This window comes from Dipodomys spectabilis, unplaced genomic scaffold, assembly GCF_019054845.1.
Source record: "Dipodomys spectabilis isolate Male_0828 unplaced genomic scaffold, ASM1905484v1 ptg000030l, whole genome shotgun sequence".
NCBI lineage: Eukaryota > Metazoa > Chordata > Mammalia > Rodentia > Heteromyidae > Dipodomys > Dipodomys spectabilis.
Genome location: NW_024870707.1, coordinates 9,202,171 through 9,228,915, shown reverse-complemented (window position 1 = coordinate 9,228,915; position 26,745 = coordinate 9,202,171). Strand labels below are relative to the sequence as shown.

The window sequence follows — 26,745 nt, the reverse complement described above, 5'->3', positions numbered from 1 at the left end:
ACAAAAAAAAAAGCTAAAGGACATCATGGCCTTGTTCCTCCCTCCTTTCTACCTCCCTCCTCCTTCCTCCTTTTCTTCTCCTCCCTCCCTCCCTCCCTCCTTCCCTTTCTCCCTCTTTCTAGGTACTCACCATTTTATGCTGCAATGAGAATGCACAACAATTGTATCTGCTCTATTTCCTCTCCTACAGTTGATATTGTCAGTCTTTAAAATTTTATCTGTTGTGCTGTGCTGTTACTCATTGGTGGCTTTTTTTTTTTTTTTTTGGGTCCAGTCATGGGGCTTGAACTTTGGGCCTGGGTGCTGTCCCTCAGCTCTTCAGCTCAAGGCTAGCGCTCTACCACTTGAGCACAGCGCCACTTCCGGCTTTTTTCTTTTTGCTTATGTGGTGCTGAGGAATCGAACCCAGGGCCTCATGCATGCAAGGTAAGCGCTCTACCACTAAGTCCCTTCCCAGCCCTCATTGGTGGCTTTAATTTAGTTTTTTGTTTTTTTTTTTGGTCAGTCATGGGGCTTGAACTCTGGTCCTGGGCACTGTCTTTCAGCTCTTCAGCTCAAGGCTAGTGCTCTACCACTTGAGTCACAGTGTTACTTCTGGTTTTCTGATGGTTTATTGAAGATAAGAGACTCACAGATTTTCCTGCCCGGGCTGGCTTTTGAACTGTGATCCTCAAATCTCGGTCTCCTGAGTAGCTAGGATTACAGTTGTGAGCCACTGGCGCCTGGCTCTTTATGTATGATTCTTGACCATTGTATCTCCTTTATTGACCAAGTACCCATCCATAATCTTTGTTCATTGTTATTTACTTAATTTTGAGCCAGTACTGGGACTTGAACTCAAGGCCTAGGTGCTTTCCTTTAGCTTTTTTACTCTAGGACAGTGCTCTATCACTTGAACTACTGCTCTACTTCCAGCTTTTTCATGGCTAACTAGAGATAAGAGTCTCACAGACTCCTGTCTGGGCTCGCTTGGAACCTTGATCCTCGATCTCAGCCTCCTGAATAGTTAGGATTACAGGTGTGAACCACTGGCTCCTGGCTGTCATTGTTTTAAAATTTGGAATGCTTATTTGTTTCTTGGGGATTTGTTTTTTGTTTTTTGTTGGTGTGGGGCCTGAACCCTGGGCCTGGGTGCTGTCCCTCAGCTCCTCAGCTCACTCTACCACTTCTAGCACTCTACCACTTGAGCCACTGTGCCACTTCTGGTTTTCTGTTGGTTAATTGGAGATAAGAGTCTTACAGGCTGTCTTTGTTTTTTGTTTTTTTGTTTTTTGGGTCTGGTCGTGGGGCCTGAACTCTGGGCCTGGGCTCTGCCCCTCAGCTCTTCAGCTCAAGGCTAGCACTCTACTACTTGAGCCACAGCACTACTTCCGGCTTTTTTCTTATGTGGTGCTGAGGAATCGAACCCAGGGCCTCAGACATGCAAGGCAAGCACTCTATATCACTGAGCCACCTTCCCAGTCCCCCTCCCCCCTTTTTTTTTTTTGGTCAGTCATGGGGCCTGAACTCTGGGCTCTGCCCCTCAGCTCTTCAGCTCAAGGCTAGTGCTTTACCACATGACCCACAGTGCCACCTCTGGCTTTTTCTGCTTATGTGGTGCTGAGGAATCGAACTCAGGGTCTCATGCATGCAAGGCAAGCACTCTACCACTGAGCCATCTTCCCAGCTTACAGGCTGTCTTTGAATCATGATCCTCAGATCTCAGCATGAGCCACCGGCGCCTGACTGTTGGGATTTTCTTTTTTTTTTTTTGTCGGTCCTGGGGCCTGAACTCTCAGCCTGGGCTCTGTCCCTCAGCTCTTCAGCTCAAAGCTAGTGCTCTACCACTTGAGCCATAACGCCATTTCCAGCTTTTTTCTGCTTATGTGGTGCTGAGGAATCGAACCCAAGGAATCGAACCTTGTATGCAAGGCAAGCACTCTGCCACTGAGCCACCCTTCTAGCTCCTCTTGGGAATTTCTATATTAATTCTGGATGTGAGTCCTTTGGAAATAGGTATTGTGAACATTTTCTCTGAATCTATAGCTTGCCTTTTTACTCATTGTTATCTTTGCTTTCTTTTCTTTCATTGTCTTCCTTTGCTTTCTCTTCTTCCTCTTCTTGTTCTTACTCACACATTATATAGTTCATTTTCAGCATAGTGTCTACTGAGTACCACAGCTGCATTTGTTCACTCTTTGTTCCTCCATTTCTATGTCCTCCCTCACTCCCCCCAAAAGATAGATAAACAAGCAGGACAAAAAAAAACAACAAGAAATAAACAAAGAGGAAAAACAAGCAACCTTGTTTCTATTTTCTGGAATTCATTTTGATAAATAAAAATCTTAATATTCCAGAGGTGTTGTGCCTTTGGGTTCCTCCCTTGAGAGTATTTTCCTTGCTGGCCGGGCCCTGGTGGCTTACGTCTGTAATCCTAATTACTTAGGAGGCTGAGATCTGAGGATCACAGTTCAAAGCCAGCCGGGGCAGAAACGTTAGTGCGACTCTTATCTCCAATTGACCACCAGAAGACTGGAAGTGGTGCTGTGGCTCAAAGTGGTAGAGTTCTTTTTTTTTTTTTGTCGGTCATGGGACTTGAACTCTGGGCCTGGGCGCTGCCCCTCAGCTCTTCAGCTCAAGGCGAGTGCTCTATCACTTGAGCCACAGCTCCATTTCTGGTTTTCTAGTGGTTTATTGGAGATAGAAGTCTCACGGTCTTTCCTGCCTGGGCTGGCTTTGAACTGTGATCCTTAAATCTCAGCCTCCTGAGTAGCTAGGATTACAGGCATGAGCCACCAGCGCCCTCCGTAAAGTGATAGAGTTCTAACCTTGAGCTGAAGAGCTCTGGGACACCACCCAGGCCCATGGGGGAAAAAAAAAGTATTTTCCTTTAGTCTTAGAGTGTGTGAATGCCTAGAGACCAATTTATTTTGTATTTTATATCTAGCTTTCACATATAAAAGAAAAGATGTGTGTCTCTGAGCTTGACTTAGGTCACTTTACATGATTTTTCCTAGGTCCATTCGTTTCCCTGCAAATGAAGTGTTATTTTAATGGCTGTACAAAATTCTATTGTGTATAAGTGCCACAGTTTTTTGATCATCTATTGTAGGGCACCTGGGATGTTTCCACAACTTGGCTATGGTGAATAGTGCTGAAGTAAATATGGATGTACAAGTGTCTTTATGGTATCCTGGCTTATGACATTCTGGGTAGATGTCCAAGAGTGGTATGGCTGGGTTGTAGAGAAGATCTATGTTTCATTTTTTTTGAGGAACCTCCAGACCATCATTGGCATCTTATAATGAAAAGATATTTTTAATTTTAATGAAGTCTAATTTGTATTTTTCCCCTTTAATAGTGTATTTGTGCTCTATTTAAAAAGGTTTTTCTTTTTTTTTTTTTTGGGTCCGGTCGTGGGGCCTAAACTCTGGGCCTGGGCGCTGTCCCTCAGCTCTTCAGCTCAAGGCTAGTGCTCTACCACTTGAGCCACAGCGCCACTTCCGGCTTTTTTTCTTTTTGCTTATATGGTGCTGAGGAATCGAACCCAGGGCCTCAGGCATGCAAGGCAAGCGCTCTACCACTGAGCCACCTTCCCAGCCCCTAAAAAGATTTTTCTTAATCAAAATGAGCTCCGGGAAATGGAAACAAGGTTTTTTCCTTTGTTGTTGTTTTCTTTTTGTCTTGTTTGTTTATCTGTCTTTGGGAAGGCAAGGGGCAGTCACAAAAATGGAGGGACAAAAGGTGAACAAATGCAGCAGTGGTACTCACTAATTATACAACTTGTAGGTGAGGACAAGAGAGAAAAACAGAGAGAGGGGAAGGGTTACATTGTCCAAAAAGAAATATACTCATTACTTTTCTTAACCCCTCTGTATACCACATTTATAGTAATTTAAATAAAAGAAGGTTTTTGTTTTTTCCATGTTCAAAAATAATGTAATCCATGTGCTGATGATTTAGGTCTGTAATCCTCACTATTTAGGAGGCTGAGGTTTAGAAGATTGTTCTAGTCTAGGCAGAAAAGTCCTTGAAACTGTTGTCTTCAAAATAATTAGCAAAAAGCATGACTGGAATCAGTGGCTTAAATGGTTGAGTGCCAGTTGAGCAAACAAGTTGAGTGAGCACAAGGCCCTGAGTTCAAATATTAGTACCACCACCACCAAAAACTGTGTGTGTGTCTGTATACTGTTGAGTATATAGAAAATGTTAAGTACATAAAATGTTCAAAACTAGCTGGATAAAATGTGTGAAACTGGCTACACAGGAGACAGAGATAAGAGGATTGTAGTTAGCCCTAGCAGGAAGCAAGACCTGACCTCAACACAATAGTTGGGCATGGAAATATTGCCTGTTACCTCAGCTTTGTAGAAAGTATGAATAAGAGAATTGTCCAGACCTGCTGGGGTAAAAGACTTGAGACCCTATCAGAAAAATAAAGCAAAAAGGGATGAGGGATGTGGCTCAAATGGTAGAGCCCCTGCCTAACAAATGCAAAGCCCTAAGTCAAACCCCAATACCACCAAAATAAGAAATATTTTTGAAAAATTTTTTTTCTTTCCACATTGACAGGTGATGCCATGGAAAACGGAAAGCCTGGTCCAGTGCAGGTTGTTTTGGTTCACAAAGAACAACATTCCTTTGAGCTAGAAGAGAAAGCTTTGGCTAGCATCCTTCTACAGGAACACATTCGAGATCTTGATGTGGTGGTGGTGTCAGTGGCTGGTGCCTTCCGAAAGGGCAAATCCTTTATTCTGGACTTCATGCTGCGATACTTGTATTCTCAGGTAAGGAAGAATGAGTTTGTTACAAGGTAGAAAAGAGCAAAAAACAGCCAGGTGCTAGTGGCTCATTCCTGTAATCCTAGCTACTCAAGAGGGTGAGATCTGAGGATTGCGGTTTGAAGCCAGAAGCTAGCCAGGGCAAGAAACTCTTACCTCCAATTAATCACAGAAAAAGCCAGAAGTGGTTCTATAACTCAAATGGTAGAGGGCTAGCCTTGAGTAAAAGGAGCTTAGGGACAACACCCAGGCTCAGAGTTCAAGGTCCAAGACTGGCAGAAAAAGAAGAAAAGAGGGGGCTGGGAAGGTGGCTCAGTGGTAGAGTGCTTGCCTTGCATGCCTGAGGCCCTGGGTTCGATTCCTCAGCACCATATAAGGAAAAAGAAAAAAGCTAAAAGTGGCGCTGTGGCTCAAGTGGTAGAATGCTAGCCTTGAGCTGAAGAGCTGAGGGACAGCGCCTAGGCCCAGAGTTCAGGCCCCATGACCGGACCCCCCCCTCCCAAAAAAAAGAAAAAAGAAAAAGAGCAAAAAAGCTTATGAATTGTCCTTGATGTATAAAATTGCTTGTTTAAGATTGAATGTTGGGGGGCTGGGAAGGTGGCTCAGTGGTAGAGTGCTTGCCTTGCATGCATGAGGCCCTGGGTTCGATTCCCCAGCACCACATAAGAAAAAAGAAAAAAAGCCGGAAGTGGCGCTGTGGCTCAAGTGGTAGAACTCTAGCCTTGAGCTGAACAGCTGAGGGACAGTGCCCAGGCCCAGAGTTCAGGCCCCAAGACTGGACCCAAAAAAAAAAAAAAAAAAAAAGATTGAATGTTGGGGTGATTGAGAGGGGGAGGGGTAAGAAAGTTCAAAGGGGTTGGGGCTGGGAAGGTGGCTCAGTGGTAGAGTGCTTGTCTTGCATGCATGAGGCCCTGGGTTCGATTCCTCAGCACCATATAAGCAGAAAAAAAAGCTGGAAGTGGCATTGTGGCTCAAGTGGTAGAGCGCTAGCCTTGAGCTGAAGAGCTGAGGGACAGCGCCCAGGCCCAGAGTTCAGGCCCACGACCAGACCCAAAAAAAAAAGAAAGTTCAAAGGGGTGACATTGACCAGATGCATGGTATTCATAAACTGCTTTGTTGAATGGCAACTCCTGTGTTCAACTGCTTAAAAATTAAAAAAAAAAAAAAGATTTAATGTGGGAGCTGGGAATGTAGCTTTGTTTTGGAGCTTACCTTGCTTGAGGTGTGGTTTGATACCTAGTACTTCACAAAAAACAAGTGCCAAGGGTTTAGTGAGTGTGTCTCATTTCTTCTGTAGAAGGAAGGTGGCCATTTAAACTGGTTGGGTGACCCAGAAGAACCATTAACAGGATTTTCGTGGAGAGGAGGCTCTGACCCAGAAACCACTGGAATTCAGATATGGAGTGAAGTTTTCACTCTAGAGAAGCCAGGTGGGAAGAAGGTAAGGATGAAATGACTTAGAAATCATAGCAAGAACGTACCATAAGAATCTTCATGTGTACTGTGCTAATATAATAAAAGTAATTTTTATCAAGCTGATGTAGGCACGCAGTTTAAAAGTAATGTGTGTTTTAAAAAAATATATGTTGGGCCAGGTGTTGGTGGCTCATGCCTATAATCCTAGCTACCCAAGAGGCTGAGTTCTGTGATCATGGTTCAAAGTCAGCCCGGGAAGGAAAGTCCGTGAGACTCTTATCTCCAATAAACCACTAGAAAACAGGAAATGGCACTGTGGCTCAAGTGATAGAGCCCTCTCCTTTAGCTGAAGAGTACAGGGACAGTGCCCAGGCCCAGACCAGAGTTCAAGCCCCACAACCGGGGGAGGAGGGGCAGGGGGCGGGGAATAAAAACATATATATTTTAAAATTTACATATATATATATATATATATGTAAATGTTGGGGTTGGAGAAGTGGCTCAGAGCATCAGCCAGTGAGCGAAAGTATTAGATACTGAGTTCAAGTCCCTATCTCTGACCAAAAAAAAAAAAGAAAACCAAACAAGCAATGAATGACAGCTGGGCCCTTGTGGCTCATGACTATAATTGGTCCTAGCCGTATATAATTGGAAGATTGTGGTTTGAAGCTAGCTTGGGCAGAAAAGTCCATGAGACTCCATCACCAGTTAACCATCAAAAAGTCAGACTAGCCAGGTACTGGTGGCTCACACCTGTAATCCTAGCTACTCAGGAGGCTGAGATCTGAGCATCATGGTTCAAAGCCAGCCCAGGCAGAAAAGTCTGTGAGACTCTTATCTTCACTAAACCGCTTAAAAAAACAGAAGTAGTGCTGTGTTTCTGGTAGTAGAGTGCTCGTCTTGAGCTGAAGAGCTCAGGGACAGTGCCCAGTCCCAGAGTTCAAGCCCCATGACCCATTTTTTTCAAAAAAAAAAAAAGGGGGGCTGGGAAGGTGGCTCAGTGGTAGAGCGCTTGCCTTGCATGCATGAAGCCCTGGGTTCGATTCCTCAGTACCACATAAGCAAAAAGAAAAAAAAGTCAGACTAGAGGCATGGTTTTTAAGTAGTAGAGTGCTAGCCAAGCAAGCAAGCAGGCAAGGCAATATAAAGCCCTGAGTCCAAACCTTGGTAACATATAATAATAATATTAATAGTAGTAGTAGTAGTAGTATGTGAATATAGTATAAAAGGTCAGATACTTAGTGATAGAATTTTAACAGAATGTAGCTGTCAGTGTGCTTGTCTTCTTTACACCCCAGTTTTCACTTCCCAGAGTCTGGGCTCTCAGTCTGGGCACTGAGAGATCTCATGTTTGGAAGGTAGTCAATCACTTCCCACAGCCCTACCAGTGTATACTGGTTGCAGCCATACCTCTATTTCTGGCTTTTTAATGGTTAATTGGTAGTAAGAGTCTTGTAGACTTTCCTGCCTAGGCTAGCTTCAAACTGTGATGCTCAGACCTCAGGCTCCTACGTAATTAAGATTACTGGCATGAGCCACCAGTGCATAGCTAGTCTGGCATTTTTGCTAGTTAACTGGAGATAGGGTGTTGGGGACTTTGTTGCCTAGGCTGATTTTGAACCTCTTTCCTCAGATCTCAGCCTTCTGAGAAATTAGAATTACCAAATGAGCCCACTAATGGTCAACTTTCTTTATTTAAGATTTTTTTTTATTGGAATGTATTAAGTTTACAATGAGGAGGGCGTTTTACTGTGACATTTCTATACATGCAATAGTATACCCCATCAGCCTTACTCTTTCTGTCACTCTCCCTTATTTTCCCCTTTCCACTTCTTGAAATAATTTCAATTGGTTTATTATTCTGTTTTCATATATGCATATAAAATATTTTGACCATATTTACCCTCTTTCACTCTCTCCATTAGCCTTCTTTCTTCCTGTTCATATCTGTTAATACCAATAGAACCTGTTTTACTCTCCTATCCATTTTTTAAGTGTATATTAATTGTATCAAGAGATTTTAATATAGGGTATTTTTCATATGTATATATTAATCAGAATAATTCCTCTGTTGCTGTGTGTGTGTTGTGTTGTGTATATGTATATTGCAAGTGTACTTACACTGGAACTTGAACTCAGGGCATGGGCACTGTCTTACAGCTTTTTTTGCTCGAGGCTGGCACTCTACCACTTGACACAGCTCTACTTCTGGCTTTTTGGCGGCTAATTGTACTTTGCTGCCTGAGATGGCTTTGAATTGTGATCCTGTAATCTCAGCCTCCTGAGTATCTAGAAGTGGATCCACCAACCACCTGGCTTTTCCCCCCCATATCTGGCCTCATCAGCACCATGCTCTCATGGCCCATCTGTGATACAGCATTCATCAGTTCTTGGCTCCCTTTCATAGCTAAACATTTTATTGTGTGTACACATGTGTGCATGAGAGTGCACACACCCACACACCCACATACACACATAGACATACACGCTGGGTGTTGGTGGCTCACACCTGTAATCCTAACTACTCAGGAGGTTGAGATGTGAGGATTGTGGTTCAAAGCCAGCTCAGGCAGAGAGCCTGTGAGACCTTAATTAACTACCAAAAAACTGAAAGTAGAGCTAGAGATAAAGTGATAAAGAATGTTAACCTTGAGCAAAAGAAGCTCAAGGTCAACACCCAGACCCTGAATTCAAGCCCTAAGACCTACAACAAAAAACAAAACAAGAAACAAAAAAAATTTGCTAAAACCAACCTACATTTTTCTTTTTTGGGGGTGGGAGTGGGGGTTTGGTTGTGGTGCATGAACTCTGGGCCTGAGTACTGTCCCTCAGCTCTTCAGCTCAAGGCTAATGCTCTAATACTTGAGCCACAGCACCACTTCTAGTTTTCTGGTGGTTTATTGGAGATAAGAGTCTTAACCTTGAGCTGGGAAGGTAGCTCAGTGGTGGAGTGCTTACCTCGCATGCATAAAGCACCACATAAACAGAAAAAGCTGGAAGTGGCACTGTGGCTAAGTGGTAGAGTGCTAGCCTTGAGCTGAGGGACAGCACCCAGGCCTAGGGTTCAAGACCCATGAGTGACCAAAAAAAAAGAAAAGAGTCTCACAGCCTTTCCTGCCCAGGCTGGCTTTGAACCGTGATCCAGAGTAGCTAGGATTATAGGCCAACCTACATTCTTATCAGCCATGCATAAAGCTCAAGTTTTCACATCCTGGCAAGTACCTAATATCATATCTTTGTTTTGATACAGGGTCTCACTATGTTGTTTAGGTTGATCTCAAAAGCCATGATCTTTTTGTTTCAGTCTTTTGAGTGTTTGGATTACAGTTGTGCATCATTGTTTCCATTCTTTTTTAATATAGCCAACCTAGTAGATGTGAAGTGATACTGTGTGGGTTTTTTTTTTTTTTTTTGCTGGTCCCAGGGTTTGAACTCAGAGCCCAGGAGCTGTTGCTGAGCCTCTTTGTGCTCAAGGCTAGCACTGTACCACTTTAGCCATAGGCCATTTCCAGCTTTTTCTGAGTGGCTTATTGGAGGAAAGTCTCATGGACTTTCCTGCCCAGCTGGCTTTGAAATGAATCTCCGTAGTTTGGGATTACAGGTGTGAGCCACTGGTGCCTGGCATGAAGTAATATTTCCTTGTGATTTTGAATATATCTGAGTGTATTCAATGTTTGAGTGTTCAAATACTAAATACATTTGAAAATACACTGTATTTTCCGAGTGACTAATGATGTCTAATCTCTTTTTATTTGCTTACTACTCACTTGTATCTTCTTGGGAGGACTTATCTAGTCAAATAAAATCCATTTCTTTTTTTTTTTTTTGGGTCCGGTCATGGGGCCTGAACTCTGGGCCTGGGTGCTGTCCCTCAGCTCTTCAGCTCAAGGCTAGCGCTCTACCACTTGAGCCACAGCACCACTTCCAGCTTTTTTCTTTTTGCTTATGTGGTGCTGAGGAATCGAACCCAGGGCCTCATGCATGCAAGGCAAGCGCTCTACCACTGAGCCACCTTCCCAGCCCAAATCCATTTCTTTTTGCAGTGGTGGGGGGGATCAAATCCAGGCTTTATACATGCCAGGCAAGCGCTCTACCATGACCTATAATCTCTTTTACACATTTCCTCCCCCCCTTTATTTATTTTACCTCTGGTGCTAGGATTTTACTCCATAGCTGGGTAGTGAGTGAATTAGATGGCTACTACAAGTTAGGTATTTTTTTCTTTCTTTCTGTCTTCCTTTTTTTCTTTCTGTCTTTCTGTCTTTTTTTTTTTTTTTTTTTTGTCGGTTGTAGGGATTGAACTCTGGGCTTGGGTGCTGTTCCTCAGCTCTTTAGCTCAAGGTGCTCTAGCACTTAAGCCACAGCACCAGTTCCAGTTTTCTGAGTGGTTTATTGGAGATATGAGTCTCATGGACTCTTCTGCGAGGGCTGGCTTTGAACCTAGATCCTCAGATCTATGCCTCCTGAGTAGCTAGGATTACAGGTATGAGCCACCAGGGCCTGGCTAACATTAGGTTTTTCTATGCTGTTTTGTTTGTATACCCTTGTTTTGTATTGTCTTACCAGGTCAGAGAAGATAATTGTCTTCAGCAAATCCTCTCAGCACAATGGTGATAGAACCTATGAGCTTACAGAGTTTTGAATTTCTCACTTATACTTTCTCCTTCCTCACTTTAACCTGTTTGCTTGGTTTTCTTTAGGTTGCAGTTATTTTGATGGATACTCAAGGGGCGTTTGACAGCCAGTCAACTGTGAAAGACTGCGCCACCATCTTCGCTCTAAGTACCATGACCAGCTCTGTTCAGGTAAAACTCTGTACTTGGACATAAGAAGAAATACAATAAAGGAAAGCATCTAGTTTCAGTTGTTGTTCTGTTAGCAAAATTCTTGTGATGCTATAGAACTGTTTCTTTCAGACTGTTGATGTAATTAAGCTGTTAGAAGGCCAGAAGGAGCTGAATTATTTTTCTACTTTTATAATTATATATAAAGTATTCTGAGCAAACTCAAGTCATTATAAATTGATAAGAATAAGTTTGTGATTTCAGCCATATATTCATAATTTTTGCAGAAGACAGATAATATTACTGTTTAAACTGCCCCCATAATCTTTTTTTTTTTTTTGGTCGGTCGTGGGGCTTGAACTCTGGGCTTGGGCGCTGTCCCTCAGCTCTTTAGCTCAAGGCTAGCGCTCTACCACTTGAGCCACAGCGCCACTTCTGGTTTTCTAGTGGTTTATTGGAGATAAGAGTCTCATGGAGTTTCCTGCACGGGCTGGCTTTGAACCATGATCCTCAGATCTCAGCCTCCTGAGTAGCTAGGATTACAGGCGTGAGCCACCGGCGCCTGGCTCCCCATAATCTTATATGTCATAGTTTAGTACTTTAAAACTTATGTTCAGTGTGTTAGGTTTATTTGGGGTTTGTTTGACGAAAGCTAGAACAGTATCAATTTGGATTTTTGTTTTCTAGATTTACAATTTGTCCCAGAACATTCAGGAAGATGATCTTCAACAGCTGCAGGTATATATTCTTCACAGACATTTTGATATCATAATACATCATTCAAAGTTTTCAGTCTAAGAGGTTGAGTATATTGCATATGCCTAGCATATGCAAGACCCTGGTTACTATAAAAATAAGTTTTAAGAGAGGAAAATTTTAGAGCTGAGTAGGTTTTAGCAAATGATTGCAATATGGAGAGAAAGATTTTTTTGTTCATAGTAATTCTCTATACTCTGTGTATCTGTTGCTGAGGTAGAGCAGGGGTGGCTGGGAATGGCCTTTGTCATTTGAGCAAAGAATGGAAGAAAGTGGACAAGGTGTATCTGAGGAGTGAGAAGCGAGACTAAAATATAGAGTGTGCTTGGCAGAATAGGGGAACAGCATGGCAGTCAACAGGTAGAGTTGAAAGGTGTGATGGTGTCCTAGATGATGAAATCAGAGAGGCAATGAGGTCGTAGATATTTCAGAGCTTGGGTTTTTCCTTTGGAGAATATCGGAGCCATAAGGTTTTAGCAGACGATAGTATTAGCTGATGTGTCACAAAAGAATCACTGGTGGCTGTGTTCAGAATAGATTTTTAGAGGGACAAGGATATGTTCGGTGAGATGAGTTTTGGAGTTATTTCAGTAATTCAGGCAAGTCTAGATAATCTTAAATTCAAGGAACTATGTGGCTTAACAATTGCCAGCTATTGTTACTATTCTATTCCTACTACTGCTATTACTGTGACTTCTGTTCTCCATAGCAGAGTTCTTGTTTGTTTCTCTCATTAGGTCCTGAGGGATGGGTGCAGTCTTTAGCATGTTTCTCTAATTCCTCCTCTCCCTGACATTGGAGAAAACATTAGAATTTGAGTGAATGAGGGTGTCATTATCGGAATTATCTTGAGTTATAAAGATTTATATATATGTAAAATGTATATATTTATTTTACATATATATTATATATAACATTTATATATAATATGTATTTATTATATATGTTTTATTATATGTATCTTTTAAAAAAGAATCATTCTCTAACATTAGTCCTAATGTTATTAAACAAAATTGCTTGTCCATTGTAATTGATGGTTTTTTTGTTTTTGTTTTTTGGTCGGTCATGGGGCTTGAACTCTGGGCCTGAGCGCTGTCCCTCAGCTCTTCAGCTCAAGGCGAGTGAGTGCTCTACCACTTGAGCTCCTGTGCCACTTGCTGTTTTCTGGTGGTTTATTGGAGATAAGAGTTTCATGGGGAAAAAAAGCCAAAAAAAAACTTTCATGGAGGTGCTGGGAAGGTGGCTCAGTGGTAGAGCACTTGCCTTGCATGCCTGAGGCCCTGGGTTCGATTCCTCAGCACCACATAAGCAAAAAGAAAAAAGCTTCAACTCTGAGCCACATTCTCACTCTGCTTTTTTGCTCATGCCTGACATTTGACTATATGAGCCACACTTCCAGTTCTGGCTTTTTGTTGGTTGGAGATAAGTGTCACATAAATTTTCCTGACCTGGTTGGCTTTGAATATTAATTCTCCAGTCTTAGCCTCCTGAGTAGCTAGGATTACAGGTGGGAGCCCATGGCTGGCTGGCTGTGTGTGTGTGTGTGTGTGTGTGTGTGTGTGTGTGTGTGTGTGTGTGTGTGTGTGTGTGTGTGTGTGTGTGTGTGTGTGTCTGGCTTTTTGTGTGTGTGTGTGTGTGTGTGTGTGTGTGTGTGTGTGGTTTGTACTCAAGGCCTGGGCTTTGTCTCTGAGCTCTTTTGCTTAGGGCTAGCACTCTACCACTTTGAGCCACAACTCTACTTCCAGTTTTGAGTGGTTAATTGGAGATAAGACTTTCACAGGGACTTTTTTTGCCTGAGGTGGTTCAAACTGTGATCCTCAGATTTTAGCCTTCTGAGTAGCTAAGCTTACTGCTCCCACCAGCACCTAGCTTTTTTAAAAATCTGAAATGTACTCCTTTCTAAGCTTCTTTCTTTCTCAAATTTTTCAAATGCCTACTTTTTTTTTTTGGTTGGTTGTGGGGCTTGAACTCTGGGCCTGGGTACTGTTTCTCAGCTCTTCAGCTCAAGGCTAGCATTCTACCACTTAAGCCACAGCACCACTTCCAGCTTTTTTTTTTTTTTTCTTGCTTATGTGGTACTAAGGAATCGAACCCAGGGCTTCATGCATGTAAGGCAAGCACTGTACCACTGAGCCACCTCAAATACCTACTTTGTGTCAGACTGAGAGTCAAGTGCTATAGGAGATATCAAATGCTTGAGATGATAATGACTCACATCATCATAGGTTTTACAGTGAGATATATAACAACAGAACTGGGTGATATATTAGATCTCTAGGACTGTTGTAATGGTACCACAAGGTGAGTGGCTTAAATGAACAGAATTGTTTTATAATTCTGGAGGCCTTAAGTCAGAAATCAAAGTGTTGACAGGACATGCTCTCTTTGAATCCTGGAGGGGAGAATCTCTTCTTGCTTCTTCATAGCATTTCATGGTTCGTTGGCAATCCTTGGCATCCGTTGACTTTCAGTTGCACATTTCAAACTCTGCCTGTCTTCACCTGGCCGTCTGCTCTCTGTGTCTGTCTTTATATAGCATTTTACTCCTTGTGTTTCTGTTTTTCTTGTAAGGACATACTGGTCAGGTCTACTTCATGACCTCATTTTAACTTGGTTACATCTGTAAAAAAATCTTATTTCCAAATAAGGTCATATTCATAATTTAATACACGTTAGAACTGCAGCATGTTTTTGTTTTGTTTTTGTTTTTGGGTGCTGGTCCTGGGGTTTGAACTTATGGACTGGGCACTGTCCTTGAGCCACAGCTCCACTTCTAGCTTTTTGGTGGTTAATTGAAAGTAAGAGTCTCAAGGTCTCTTTTGCCACACTCCTCAGATCTCAGCCTCCTGAGTAGTTAGGATTACAGGCATTAGCTGCTGGTGTCTGACTAGATTGGTTTTCGAAGGCATAGGCACAGCTGTCATCCAGCAGCCTTCCTTTGCTATCATATTGACATTTCTTTTCATTTTCCACCTTAGTCTCATTGATTGTTTCATTGACTCATTATCTCATTGACTGTTTTTTTCTTTTTGTCTTGTCATTCCTTCACTCATTCTCTAGTAGCCTCCTAAGAAAGGATGCCTAGGAGACACCTTTTTTCAAGTCTGAGAATATTTTTTTTTTTTGGTCCAGTCGTGGGGCCTGAACTCTGGGCCTGGGCCCTATCCCTCAGCTCTTCAGCTCAAGGCTAGTGCTCTACCACTTGAGCCACAGCGCCACTTCCGGCTTTTTTTCTTTTTGCTTATGTGGTGCTGAGGAATTGAACCCAGGGCCTCTGGCATGCAAGGCAAGTGCTCTACCACTGAGCCACCTTCCCAGCCCCTGAGAATATTTTTATTTTATTCTAGGATTACAGAATGGAACTAATATTTTAGAATTCTGAAGGTATTGCTTCCTTGTTGTCCAGCTTCCAATACAGCTGCTGAATTTTCACTGTGATTTCTGATGCTGTTTATGTAACCTTTTTGTTTCTGAAGCTTTAAAGGTCTTATTCTTGGCATGCATTTTTCATGACTTAGTGATGGCTTTTTGCTTATTCTGTGTAAACTCCTTTCCTCATAGATAAGATGCTCCGACTAAGCAATAACAAGATTCTGTAAAAACAGAAAATAAGAAAAAAGCTGGGGGGGAAGGGGGGAGGCTGGGAAGGGATGTGAAGGGTAAACAAAGGAGGAGGCTGCAATGCTTGGTAAGAAATGTACGCATTATCCTGCCCATGTAATTGTAACCCCTCTGTATAGTATGTTCACAAATAAAATAAATAAATAAAAAAGAAAAGAAAAGAGCTAGGCATTTAAACTCTTAACAGAAAAATGGAAAGTTCAGTAGGGACAAAGTTAAAATATAAATTGGAATATCTAGTGTGGGCATTGGCCCTGTGATGGAGCTAGCTGCCAGGCAAGGATGAGCATCAAACAGAGATGGAGAGCGGGCCCTGGTTGCTTGAGTGCTAGGTAGGCCTACCAGATCCATAATTGGGGGACTGCAGGGTTCTGCTTATTGAAAGATTTTGTGGCACTTTTCTCTCCTCTGTGTGCAGAAGAGATGGCTGACAGGGTCAAAACCTTTCTTCAAGATCATGGCGGGGGAAACAGACTCATCTGGGCTATTTGTACCATCTTAAAGCTAGATGCTCAAATCTAGCGAGAGAGAGAGAGAGAGAGAGAGAGAGGAACAGCAGCAAAGAAAGACAAATAGTATCCTGGCCTTGGAGAGAGTCCCAAGTATAAAGGATAGAAAGAAAGCGAGAGTGAGCCATGTACTCTTGGTAGGCTTTTCCAGTGCAGAGTATTCTGGTTCAGTCTCCTCTTGTTTTAGTTGTAACAGCATGAATTATTGGTGATCCATCACTACATGGAGGTGTTTGTTGTGTCTGGAATTCTTGGGTGCTTTTTTGAATGCACTTCCTGTTTGTGCTTAGCAAAGTTGTGAATGGCATTTCGTTTCAAGATACAGCTGATGACATTTGAGGTATCAAGAAAGAAGTCTCATCCATTCCTTATTGTCAGTGAAATCATTGCTGACATGCCCTTCAACCTTTTCCTTATCCAGGGGATATTTAAGTCTCTTTTACATCCATCTTTTTGGTCAGCTGCTTAGTCTGCTGCATATGTTTCTTCTCTATTCACTGTGTGCTTTGAGTATGGTTGGTTCAGTAAAGGAATTGTCAAACATAGAAAGGAACTGGCCGTGCTACTTTAGATTTGATTTGCCCTTACCTTTTCCTCACAACAATGCAGTTCTTATACATTATTCGTGGCTGCCTCTTCTCTATCATCTTTCCTTTGTTCATTATCAGTGTCAGTGAAGAAAAGACCCTGGAAAAATGAACCTTTTCCAGTTGTGCCTCTTCTTCATCTTCTTAAGCAACAGTCTCTTCCACAAGATAGTCTGCCTACAGTTTGCCCTGGTCAGCTCAACTTCTGCAGAGAAGTTCACCAGCTCAACTTCTGCAGAGAAGTTCACTGCATCCATATCCCGCCAAACTTAAGGCTGCTGCTTGCTGTCTGTTGCCTGCAGTTCAGTCAGGAGGGAAAGTGGGATTGGATGAAAGACAAGGCAACTCTTTTCTCTGTTCTCCTTCCCCTGCCAGGGAAGTTGGGACACCTTCTGCCCAGAGCCCTTTTCATAGTCTCTTCTGTTTGTGGAATTAGAATTTTTGACTCTGGTGTATGTGAGACAGAATCTTCTTGACACTAGTATATGGCATGAGTCTGAAAGGACCACAGCTATTTTATTGCATTTGCTAGCCTCTGCTTGGGCTTATCTGAATGCTTTTATTTTTCTGTCTATGCCATTTACTCCCCCTGGCCCCATCTCTCCTTCCTGCCTTCCAGAATCCTTGAATGAATGGTTTTGTAATGCTAATATATATAAAATATACAATATAATACATAATACAATCTAATTTTGGCATAATATATATCTTCAATCCTCAGTGCTGCAAATTTTTTTTATTTTTATTTATTTATTTATTTTGGGTCTGGTTGTGGGGCCTGGACTCTGGGCCTGGGCGCTGTCCCTCATCTCTTCAGCTCAAGGCTAGCACTCTACTACTTGAGCCACAGTGCCACTTCCGGCTTTTTTTCTGCTTATATGGTGCTGAGGAATCGAACCCAGGGCCTCAGGCATGCAAGGCAAGCGCTCTACCACTGAGCCACCTTCCCAGCCCTGCAAAATTTTTTTAAAAGCCACTAAAAATTTGAGTAAGAGCTGGCTGTGATGGTTTATGCCTGTGGTCCCAGCTACTCTGGAGCCTTAGTCAGGAGAATCCCCAGTTCAAGGTCACCTTGAACAGTGTAGTAAGATCTTTTCTTTCTTAAAAAATTTTATTTGCTTGAAAATAGTAATATATATATATATATATATATATATATATATATATATATATTAGTTGTATGAGATTTCATTGTGATATATACAATGTATTGAAGTCAGCCTCACCCACTCTCTCACTCTTCCTACTCTTTTTTTTTTTTTTTTTTTTTAATTGTGAAAATACCATACAGAGGGGTTACAATTACATGGGCAAGATAATGAGTACATTCCTTATCAAGCATTGTTGCCTCCTCCTTTGTTTCCCGTTCCCATCTTCCCCCGTCCCCCCACCTCCCGCCAAAGTTGTAAAGTTGGGCCTGGGCGCTGTCCCTCAGCTCTTCAGCTCAAGGCTAGCGCTCTACCACTTGAGCCACAGCACCACTTCCGACTTTTTTCTTTTTGCTTATGTGGTGCTGAGGAATCGAACCCAGGGCCTCAGGCATGCAAGGCAAGCGCTCTACCACTGAGCCACCTTCCCAGCCCCTAAAGTTCGTTTTTCGACATAATCACTCTTCCTTCTCTTACTCCCTACTTAAAACAATTTCAGTGGCTAAGAGATCTTAGAAAAGGTGGGCCTTATGTACCAGTGTGGAGGAGTGTAGTGATTGGGAAAGATTGTCTATTTTGTTGCCAACTCCTAAATGTCAGTATTTATACAAGTTTATTCTTGGGCAATCACTTCCACCAGACATTTCTTTAAATTAAGCATGGTGAGAAAGTTAAGGAACTTGCTGTTCAATATGTATACTTGGGTTTGAGTACTTTCCAATAAGACAGTGGGCATCTAACCTTAGAGTTTGGTATCCAAGGCTGTATTATATTTGTATATATATATGTACTCACTTTTTGGGGGGGTGGCGGGGGGCGGGTATCAGTGGGGATTGAATTCAAGGCCTCATGCTTACTAGGCATGTATATGTTCTACCATAGACTTGTCCTGCCTCTGGTCCTTTTGTTTTTTGCTTGTCTAAAGCTTTTGCTGGAGCTGGCCTGGGATGGCAGTCCTCCTTTGCCTACTAAGTAGCTGAGATTACAGGTCTGCACTATCATGCTTGGCTTGTTTTTGAGAAAGGGTATTACTACCTGGCCTTGAACCTTGATCCTCCTAGCTTTGCTTCTCAAGGAGCTTGGATATAGGCATGTACTAATGCACTGCCATGTCTGGCCTAGACTGTTTTGGTTGTGGTACTAGGATTTAAACTCAGGGTCTCACTATTGTTATAGCTGGAGCCATGTGTCCAACCCTGGATTTTACTGTGTGGGTGTGTGTATTAGTGTGTACTTGTGTGGTTGTGGGTGCATGCCAGTACCAAGAATCTTGCACTCTTGCTCTCCACTCAGCTTTTTTTCTTTCACTTTTGGCTGGCTTTCTTCTATTTGAGCCTTACCTCCACTTCTGGGGTGTGTGTGTGTGTGTGTGTGTGTGTGTGTGTGTGTGTGTGTGTGCTTTCTTCTATTTGAGCCTCATCTCCACTTCTGGGGTGTGTGTGTGTGTGTGTGTGTGTGTGCTGACTTTCTTCTATTTGAGCCTCACCTCCACTTCTGGGGAGTGTGTGTGTGTGTGTGTGTGTGTGTGTGTGTGTGTGTGTGTGTGTGTGTGTGTGTGTGTGTGTGTGCTGACTTTCTTCTATTTGAGCCTCACCTCCACTTCTGGTGTGTGTGTGCGTGTGCGTGCTGACTTTCTTCTATTTGAGCCTCACCTCCACTTCTGGTGTGTGTGTGTGTGTGCGTGTGAGTGCGTGTGCGTGCTGACTTTCTTCAATTTGAGCCTCACCTCCACTTCTGGTGTGTGTGTGTGTGTGTGTGTGTGCGCGCGTGCGTGCGTGCGTGCGTGTGTGCGTGTGAGTGCGTGTGCGTGCTGACTTTCTTCAATTTGAGCCTCACCTCCACTTCTGGGGTGTGTGTGTGCGTGTGCGTGTGCGTGCGCGTGCTTTCTTCTTTTTTTTTTTTTTTTTTTTTTGAGGTTAATTGGAGATAAGAATCTCATGGACTTCCCTACTCTAGGCTTGCTTCAAATCATACTCTTCAGATCTCAACCTCCTGAGTAGCTAGGATTGTAGGTATAAGCCACGAGCACCTGGCATTTCTGGCTTTGTTGCTAGTTAATTGGAGGTTAGAACTGGGATCCTCACCCCCCTGAGTATCTTAGGATTGTAGACATGAGCCATTAGTGCCAAGCTGTTACTTTTGTTGTTGTTTTGAGTTAGAGACTCACTTATCTCAAGTTGCCTACTTTTTATTGCTGAGATGATAGGACAGGTGTATAAACTTTTCTCGACTGCATTGGTCTACAACCTCAATCTTTATTTTTTTTCTTTTTCCTTTGGTCAGTTGTGGGGCTTGAACTCTGGGCCTGAGCACTGTCCCTCTCAGCTCTTCAGCTCAAGGCAAGCGCTCTACCACTTGAGCCACAGTGCCACTTCCTGTTTTCTGGTGGTTTATTGGAGATAAGAGTTTCATGGACTTTCCTGCCCAAGCTGTCTTTGAACTTTGATTCTCAGATCTCAGCCTCCTGATTAGCTAGGATTACAGGCAGGAGCCACCAACGCCCAGCTTCAGTCTTTCTTATTTCAGCCTCCCAGATTACAGACCCAAGTCACTGGTACCCTGCTTTAGTGTTTTGTTTTTCTTTGGTCTTTCTAGTTCAACATTTCTGTGAGGGCAAGAAGAAGATAGGGCTGAGAGGTTAGGAACCTGGGGGTGTAGGTGGTCTTCCCAGAGAGTCACAAACATTTCTCATACCTATGATGCAGGGTATGGGCATTTATTATTTCCCAGACTTCTTTTAGAGATTCTACTGAGAGAATGTTCTATTCTGGTCTATTCTATTCCATTCCATTCCCCCCACTTCTCTCTCTACCTCTGCCTCTGCCTCTCTGTCTTTCTCTCTTTCTCTCTTTCTGTCTGTCTCTCTCTCTTTCCCTCTTTCTCTTTGAGGCAGTATATCACTTTGTAATCTAGACTGACCTCTGTCACCTTACTGTTTTTGCCTCCTGAGTGTTGGGATTACAGGTATGTATCAGCATGTCTGGTAGAGAATCTACTTGTTTCTTGACATTTCTTGCCTGTTTATTTTCCTTTCATAGCATTCGTGGCTTTTCCTTTCTTCCTTGTCCTTTGATTGTGTAACATTTAAGCTTTGTTTTTTGTTTTTAGTGAGGTTTATGAAGAAAAAGGTGATGATACATGTACATTATAATCTTAATGAATCCATTCAGGAATCTGGATGGGGTAAATATTGTGGGCTCAGAGTGAATAAAAAGGCAAATGTTCTTGTCCTGTGGGACTTAAATGCTCATGGAGAAAATTGACACTAGTCCCGACAAGTAAAGGTAGGAGTATATTAGGTGACAGGGTTGAGGAGGTGAGTCTGACCAAGTTACATGTGTGCATAAATGGACATATCAAAATGAATTCCCTGTGTTTAACTAGTTGGTGCTAATAATACTTTAAAAAATGATGGAGGTAGGAAATACTGTCTAGAAAATTGTAATCCTTTAGGTAGATGGTCATGGGAGGGTTCACTGAGAAGGAGCCATGTGAATAAAGATGTGAGAAAATGAGGGAGCTGATTCCAAGTCTGTTTGTGGGAAGAACACTATATAGGCAGAAGGAGAAGCCAGAACAAAGGCCCTCAGGCAGCTGCATGTCCACTTGTTTGAGGCACAGTGATCCATAGTGGCTGGAGACTGAATGAGGGTGTAATGTTGTGAGCAGAAGTGTGCTGTGTTTCAGCAACCATGTTTTTGTAACAGAACCACTGTGGTAGCTGTCTTGAGAATAGTCTGTGGGAAGGCAGAGCTGAGGTAAGGATATTTAGGATGCTGTTGAGTATTCCAGGCTATGTGGAACTGATAAGTGGTTGGATTCTGGATTTGCTGATGAATTGGGATATGGAAAATAGAGAAATAATCAAGACCATTTTAAGGTTCATGACAGTTTAAGCTCCTGTGGGCTTTTTAAGCTATGGAACTGTGGTTTCAATACTAATATCCAGTCTGCTAAATAAGTACTTTGCTAAAGAATAGCACAGAACTATATTAACTAAATTTGCCTTACAAACCATAACTCTTGTTGTTGTTGTTTTTATAGCTCTTTACAGAATACGGTCGTCTGGCAATGGATGAAATTTTCCAAAAACCCTTCCAGGTAATGTATTAGCTATGAACATAATGCATGTCTTGGTTTTGGTTCACAGATCAGCAAACCATAGCTCACAGGTCAAACCTGGCCTGCTGCCTATTTTTATATGGCTTGAAAGTTGAGTTTTGTTTTTTTTTGTCAGTTGTAGGGCTTGAACTCTGGGCCTGGACACTGTCCCTCAGCTCTTCAGCTCAAGGCAAGCGCTCTACCACTTGAGCCACAGTACCACTTCTTGTATTCTGGTGGTTTATTGGAGATAACATTCTCATGGACTTTCCTGCCTGGGCTGGCTTTGAACCTAGATCCTCAGATCTCAGCCTCCTGTGTAGCTAGGATTACAGGTGTGAGCCACTGGCACCCAGAGAATATTTTCTTATACTTTCCTGGGACTTGGACTCAGGGCTTGAGTGCTGTCCCTGAGTGTTTTTGTTTTTTGTTCTTTGTGAAAACCACAGCTTAACTTCTAGCTTTTTGGTGGTTAATTGGAGATGAGTCTCATGGACTTTCCTGTCCAGGCTGGCTTCAAACTGTGATACTCAGATCTCAGCCTCCTAAGTAGGATTATAGGGCTGAGCCATCGGCACCCAGCAAGTTAGGTGTTTTTTATTTATTTATTTTTATTATATATATAATTGTAAAGATACTATACAGAGGGGTTACAGTTACATAAGTAAGTGAATGAGTCCATTTACTATTGAGCATTATTACCCCCTCTGTTTTTCCCCTGCCATCCCTAAAAATATGGAACACTTCACGAATTTGTGTGTCATCCTTACGCAGGGGCCATGCTAATCTTCTCTGTATTGTTCCAATTTTAGTATATTTGCTGCAGAAATGAGCACTGTTTTTTATTTTTGTAAGACAGAATCTCACTGTAGAGCCCAGGTTGGCTTTAAACTCCTCCTGCCCCACCCTTCTGAGTGGTGGCATTATAGGCATGCACCATTAGGCCTGACCAGGATGTTATATGCACATGTACACACACACACACACACACACACACACACACACACACACACATGTATACACTTTGTGTACCACACACACACACACACACACACACACACACACACACACACACACACACACACACACATGTATACACTTTGTGTGCCTGTTGTGGGTACTGCAGGGCCTGGATGCTGCCCCTGAGTTTTTTAGCTCATTGCTAGGACTATACCACTTGAGCTCCACTTCCACTTTTTGGTGACTAGTTGAAGATAAGAAACTCAGGGACTTGGGCTAGGAAGGTGGCTCAGTGGTACAGCGCTTGCCTTGTATGCATGAGGCCTTTGGTTCAATTCCTCAGCACCACATAAGCAGAAGAAAAAGCCGGAAGTGGCGCTGTGGCTCAAGTGGTAGAGCGCTAGCCTGAGCTGAAGAGCTAAGGCACAGCGCCCAGGCCCAGAGTTCAGGCCCCATGATCGTACCAAAAAAAAAAAAAAGAAACTCAGGGACTTTCCTGCCTAGGCTGATATTGAACCACAGTCCTCAGATCTCATCCTCATGAGTAGCTAGGATTACAGGTGTGAACCACCAGTACTCAGCTTTTATTTTATTTTTTTATTTTTTGAATATGGAACACTTCACAGATTTTCATGTCATCCTTGCTCAGGGGCCATGCTAATCTTTTCTGTGTTGTTCCATTTTAGTATATTGGCTTGACTATGCTCTTGCTTGATGTTTTTGCTCAACACTGGCATTCTGCCACTTGAGTTACATATCCATTTCTAGCTTTTGCTGATTAAATGAAATAAGAATCTTAATGGACTTGGGGCTGGGAAGGTGGCTCAGTGGAAGAACGCTTGCCTTGCATGCCTGAGGCCCTGGGTTCGATTCCTCAGCACCACATAAGCAAAAAGAAAAAAGCCGGAAGTGGCACTGTGGCTCAAGTGGTAGAGCACTAGCCTTGAGCTGAAGAGCTGAGGGACAGTACCTAGGCCCAGAGTTTAGGCCCCATGACCGGACCCAAAAAAAAAAAGAATCTTAATGGACTTTTCTGCCCGGGCTGGCTTTGAACTGTGATTCTCAGACCGTAACCTTCTAAATAGCTAGGATTACAGGTATGAGCCACTGACACAGGGCTGTATGCCTGTGTTTTTATTGTTTGATAATTTTTACCATGTTGAGAGAGGTGGAGGAGGACAATGGAAAAGGAGACATTACACTCATAAACTGGTATGTTGAATTAGAAATCCCTTTGTATAACTACTTAAAGATAATATTTAATTAAAAATTTTAAAGTGTATTAAATAAAAACAAGCTGGAGCAATGCAGTAAAGGACACGAGAGAAAACTTGACACTGCCAAACTGGGGCCTCACATATGTTAGGCAAGTGCTTGAACAGTTGAGCTATGTACACCTCCTAGTTTTTGTTTTTTTACCCTCTTTAATCTGAGGCTTTGACATAGTCCATGCTTAATGCTGTCCATGTTACTTGGCTTTCTTGCTTTTGGCTAGCACTTGACCACTTGAGCCATACCTCTAACCTGGCTTTTATTGCTCCTTAACTCTGAAGTAATTGGGATTATTGGTTTGTACTACCATGTCTGGGATGTGTGTGTGTGTGTGTGTGTGTGTGTGTGTGTGTGTGTGTGTGTGTGTGTGTGTGTGTGTGTGTGTGTGTGTGTGTGTGTGTGTGTGCGCGCGCCAGTACCAGGGCTTGATCACAAGCCCTGAGTACTGTCCCTTAGGTTTTGTTTTTTTTTTTGCTCAAGATTAGTACTCTACCACTTGAACCACAGTTCTATTTCCACCACAAACCTACTTCTGTTTTTTTCTTCTTTCTTTTTTTTTTTTTTTTAATCGGTCGTGGGGCTTGAACTCTGGGCCTGGGCGCTGTCCCTCAGCTCTTCAGCTCAAGGCGAGCACTCTACCACTTGAGCTACAGCGCCACTTCCTTTCTGGGTTTTATTCTTTTTTTTTGTTTGTTTTTTTGTTTTTTTTCTTCTTGTTTTATTTTTTTTTTTGGTCGGCTCTGGGGCTTGAACTCTGGGCCTTGGCACTGTCCCTCAGCTCTACCACTTGAGCTATAGCGCCACTTCCGGTTTTCTGGTGGTTTATTGGAGATAGATAGGAGTCTCACGGTCTCTCCTGCCCGGGCTGGCTTTGAACCGTGATCCTCAGATCTCAGCCTCCTGAGTAGCTAGGATTACAGGCGTGAGCCACCAGCGCCCGGCTTCTTCTTGTTTTTTTTTGTTGTTAATTGGAGGTAAGAGTCTCACAGATATTTCTGCTGGGGCTAGATCCTCAGATTTCAGCCTTAGCTTCCTGAATAGCTAGGATTACAGGTGTGAGCTACCTGTGAGTGACCTGTGATTTTTTTTTTTTTTTTAAAGACAGGATCTTGGGCTGGGTATGTGACTTAGTGGCAGAGTGCTTGCCTAGCTTGTATGAGGCCCTGGGTTCAATTCTTCAGTACTACATAAAAAAGCAAACAAAAATATTATATATGTGGTAGAGTGCTTCAGAGAAATAAATAACTTTGAATTAAAAAAAAAAAAGACAGGATCTTGCTATGTATGTAGCCCAGGCTGACCTTGAGGATTACAGGTATGTGTTGTCATGCCCAGCTCTATTTTTTCCCTCTCTTTTCCCTCTCTTTTCTTTATGCAGAACTAGGAATCAAGCCAGGGGCCTCAAACATGCTAGGCAAGTCTGAGTTATACAGCCATTTATTCAGCCAGCTATACAGTTATGTAGCTCCATGGCTTCCTTTGTACTACAGCAACAGAGTTGAAGAACTGTTTAAACTCTTTTTTTTTTTTTTTTTTTGGTCGGTCGTGGGGCTTGAACTCTGGGCCTGGGTGCTGTCCCTCAGCTCTTCAGCTCAAGGCGAGCGCTCTACTACTTGAGCTACAGCGCCACTCTGTTTAAACTCTTATTCTCTAGTCCAGTACAGAAAATATTTACTGGCCCATGCTTTACTTATTTCTTGAAGATGAAAAGCATACTGATTCAGTAAAGCTAGAGGTGCCTTAATATGTGAACTTTTTTGGGGGGGAGGAGGGGAATCCTAGGTTTTTGAACTCATAGCCTTGAGTCAGTTGAGCCATTCTCCCAGCCAATGAGCATTATCCCCCATCCTCCCTTTTCTTTTTATTTTATTTTTTATTTATTTTTGCCAGTCATGGGGCTTGAACTCTGGGCCTGGGTGCTGTCCCTCAGCTCTTCAGCTAAAGGCTAGCACTCTACCACTTGAGCCACAGCGCCACTTCCGGCTTTTTTCTGCTTATGTGGTGCTGAGGAATTGAACCCAGGGCCTCATGCATGCAAGGCAAGCGCTCTAGCACTGAGCCACCTTCCCAGCCCCTTCCCTTTTATTTTTCTATTCTGAGACTTAGAGGCATGCTCCAAGCCTGACTATATCTTCTGCTTTATAATGTGAATAACAGATGTGGGTTTTTTTTTGTTTTTGTTTTTGTTTGTTTTGTTCGGTCGTGGGGCTTGAACTCTGAGCCTGAGTGCTGTCCCTCAGCTCTACAGCTCAAGGCTAGCACTCTTCCACTTGAGCTACAGTATCACTTCCAGTTTTCTGGTGGTTTATTAGAGATAAGAGTTTCATGGAGGGGCTGGGAAAGTGGCTCAGTGGTAGAGTGCTTACCTTGCATGCATGAGGCCCTGGGTTCGGTTCCTCAGGACCACATAAGCAAAAAAGAAAAAAGCCGGAAGTGGTGATGTGGCTCAAATGGTAGAGCGCTAGCCTTGAGCTGAAGAGCTGAGGGATAGCACCCAGGCCCAGAGTTCAGGCCCCACAACCTGACCCCCCCCAAAAAAAAAGAGTTTCATGGACTTTCCTGCCCGGGCTGGCTTTGAACCTCGATCCTCAGATCTCAGCCTCCTGAGTAGCTAGGATTACAGGCGTAATCCTGGCAACAGATGTGATCTTATGGTTTGAGAGTGTCATGTTTTCTCTCCTGTCCTTTACTACATTGCTCCTGCTTGTTTTTAGGGTAGAACCCTGTTTTTAATATACTTAAAAAGTTTAAATTAAATATTATCTTTAGTTGTACAAGGGGATTTCTAATTCAACGTACCAGCTTATGAGTGTAATGTCACCCTTCCATTG

General features: G+C 42.8%; 1 protein-coding gene, 2 non-coding genes and 1 pseudogene across 3 annotated transcripts in view; 2 read left to right on the top strand and 2 right to left on the bottom strand.

Moving 5' to 3' along the window:
• Nucleotides 1–26,745, top strand: part of Atl3 (atlastin GTPase 3) — a 57,629-nt gene that overhangs the window by 15,572 nt on the left and 15,312 nt on the right. Inside the window, exons 2-6 of the mRNA XM_042676279.1 lie at nucleotides 4,552–4,766; nucleotides 6,058–6,201; nucleotides 10,877–10,981; nucleotides 11,648–11,698; nucleotides 21,626–21,682. Of these exons, the coding sequence (XP_042532213.1) occupies nucleotides 4,552–4,766; nucleotides 6,058–6,201; nucleotides 10,877–10,981; nucleotides 11,648–11,698; nucleotides 21,626–21,682 (572 nt within the window). The remainder of the gene's footprint in view (nucleotides 1–4,551; nucleotides 4,767–6,057; nucleotides 6,202–10,876; nucleotides 10,982–11,647; nucleotides 11,699–21,625; nucleotides 21,683–26,745) is intronic.
• On the top strand, nucleotides 15,761–16,706 carry LOC122104676 (annotated as a pseudogene).
• LOC122105410 lies at nucleotides 22,412–22,518 on the bottom strand. Its single transcript, XR_006147038.1, has one exon. It is a non-coding gene; the product is annotated as a U6 spliceosomal RNA (small nuclear RNA).
• On the bottom strand, nucleotides 23,247–23,348 carry LOC122105412. Its single transcript, XR_006147040.1, has one exon. It is a non-coding gene; the product is annotated as a U6 spliceosomal RNA (small nuclear RNA).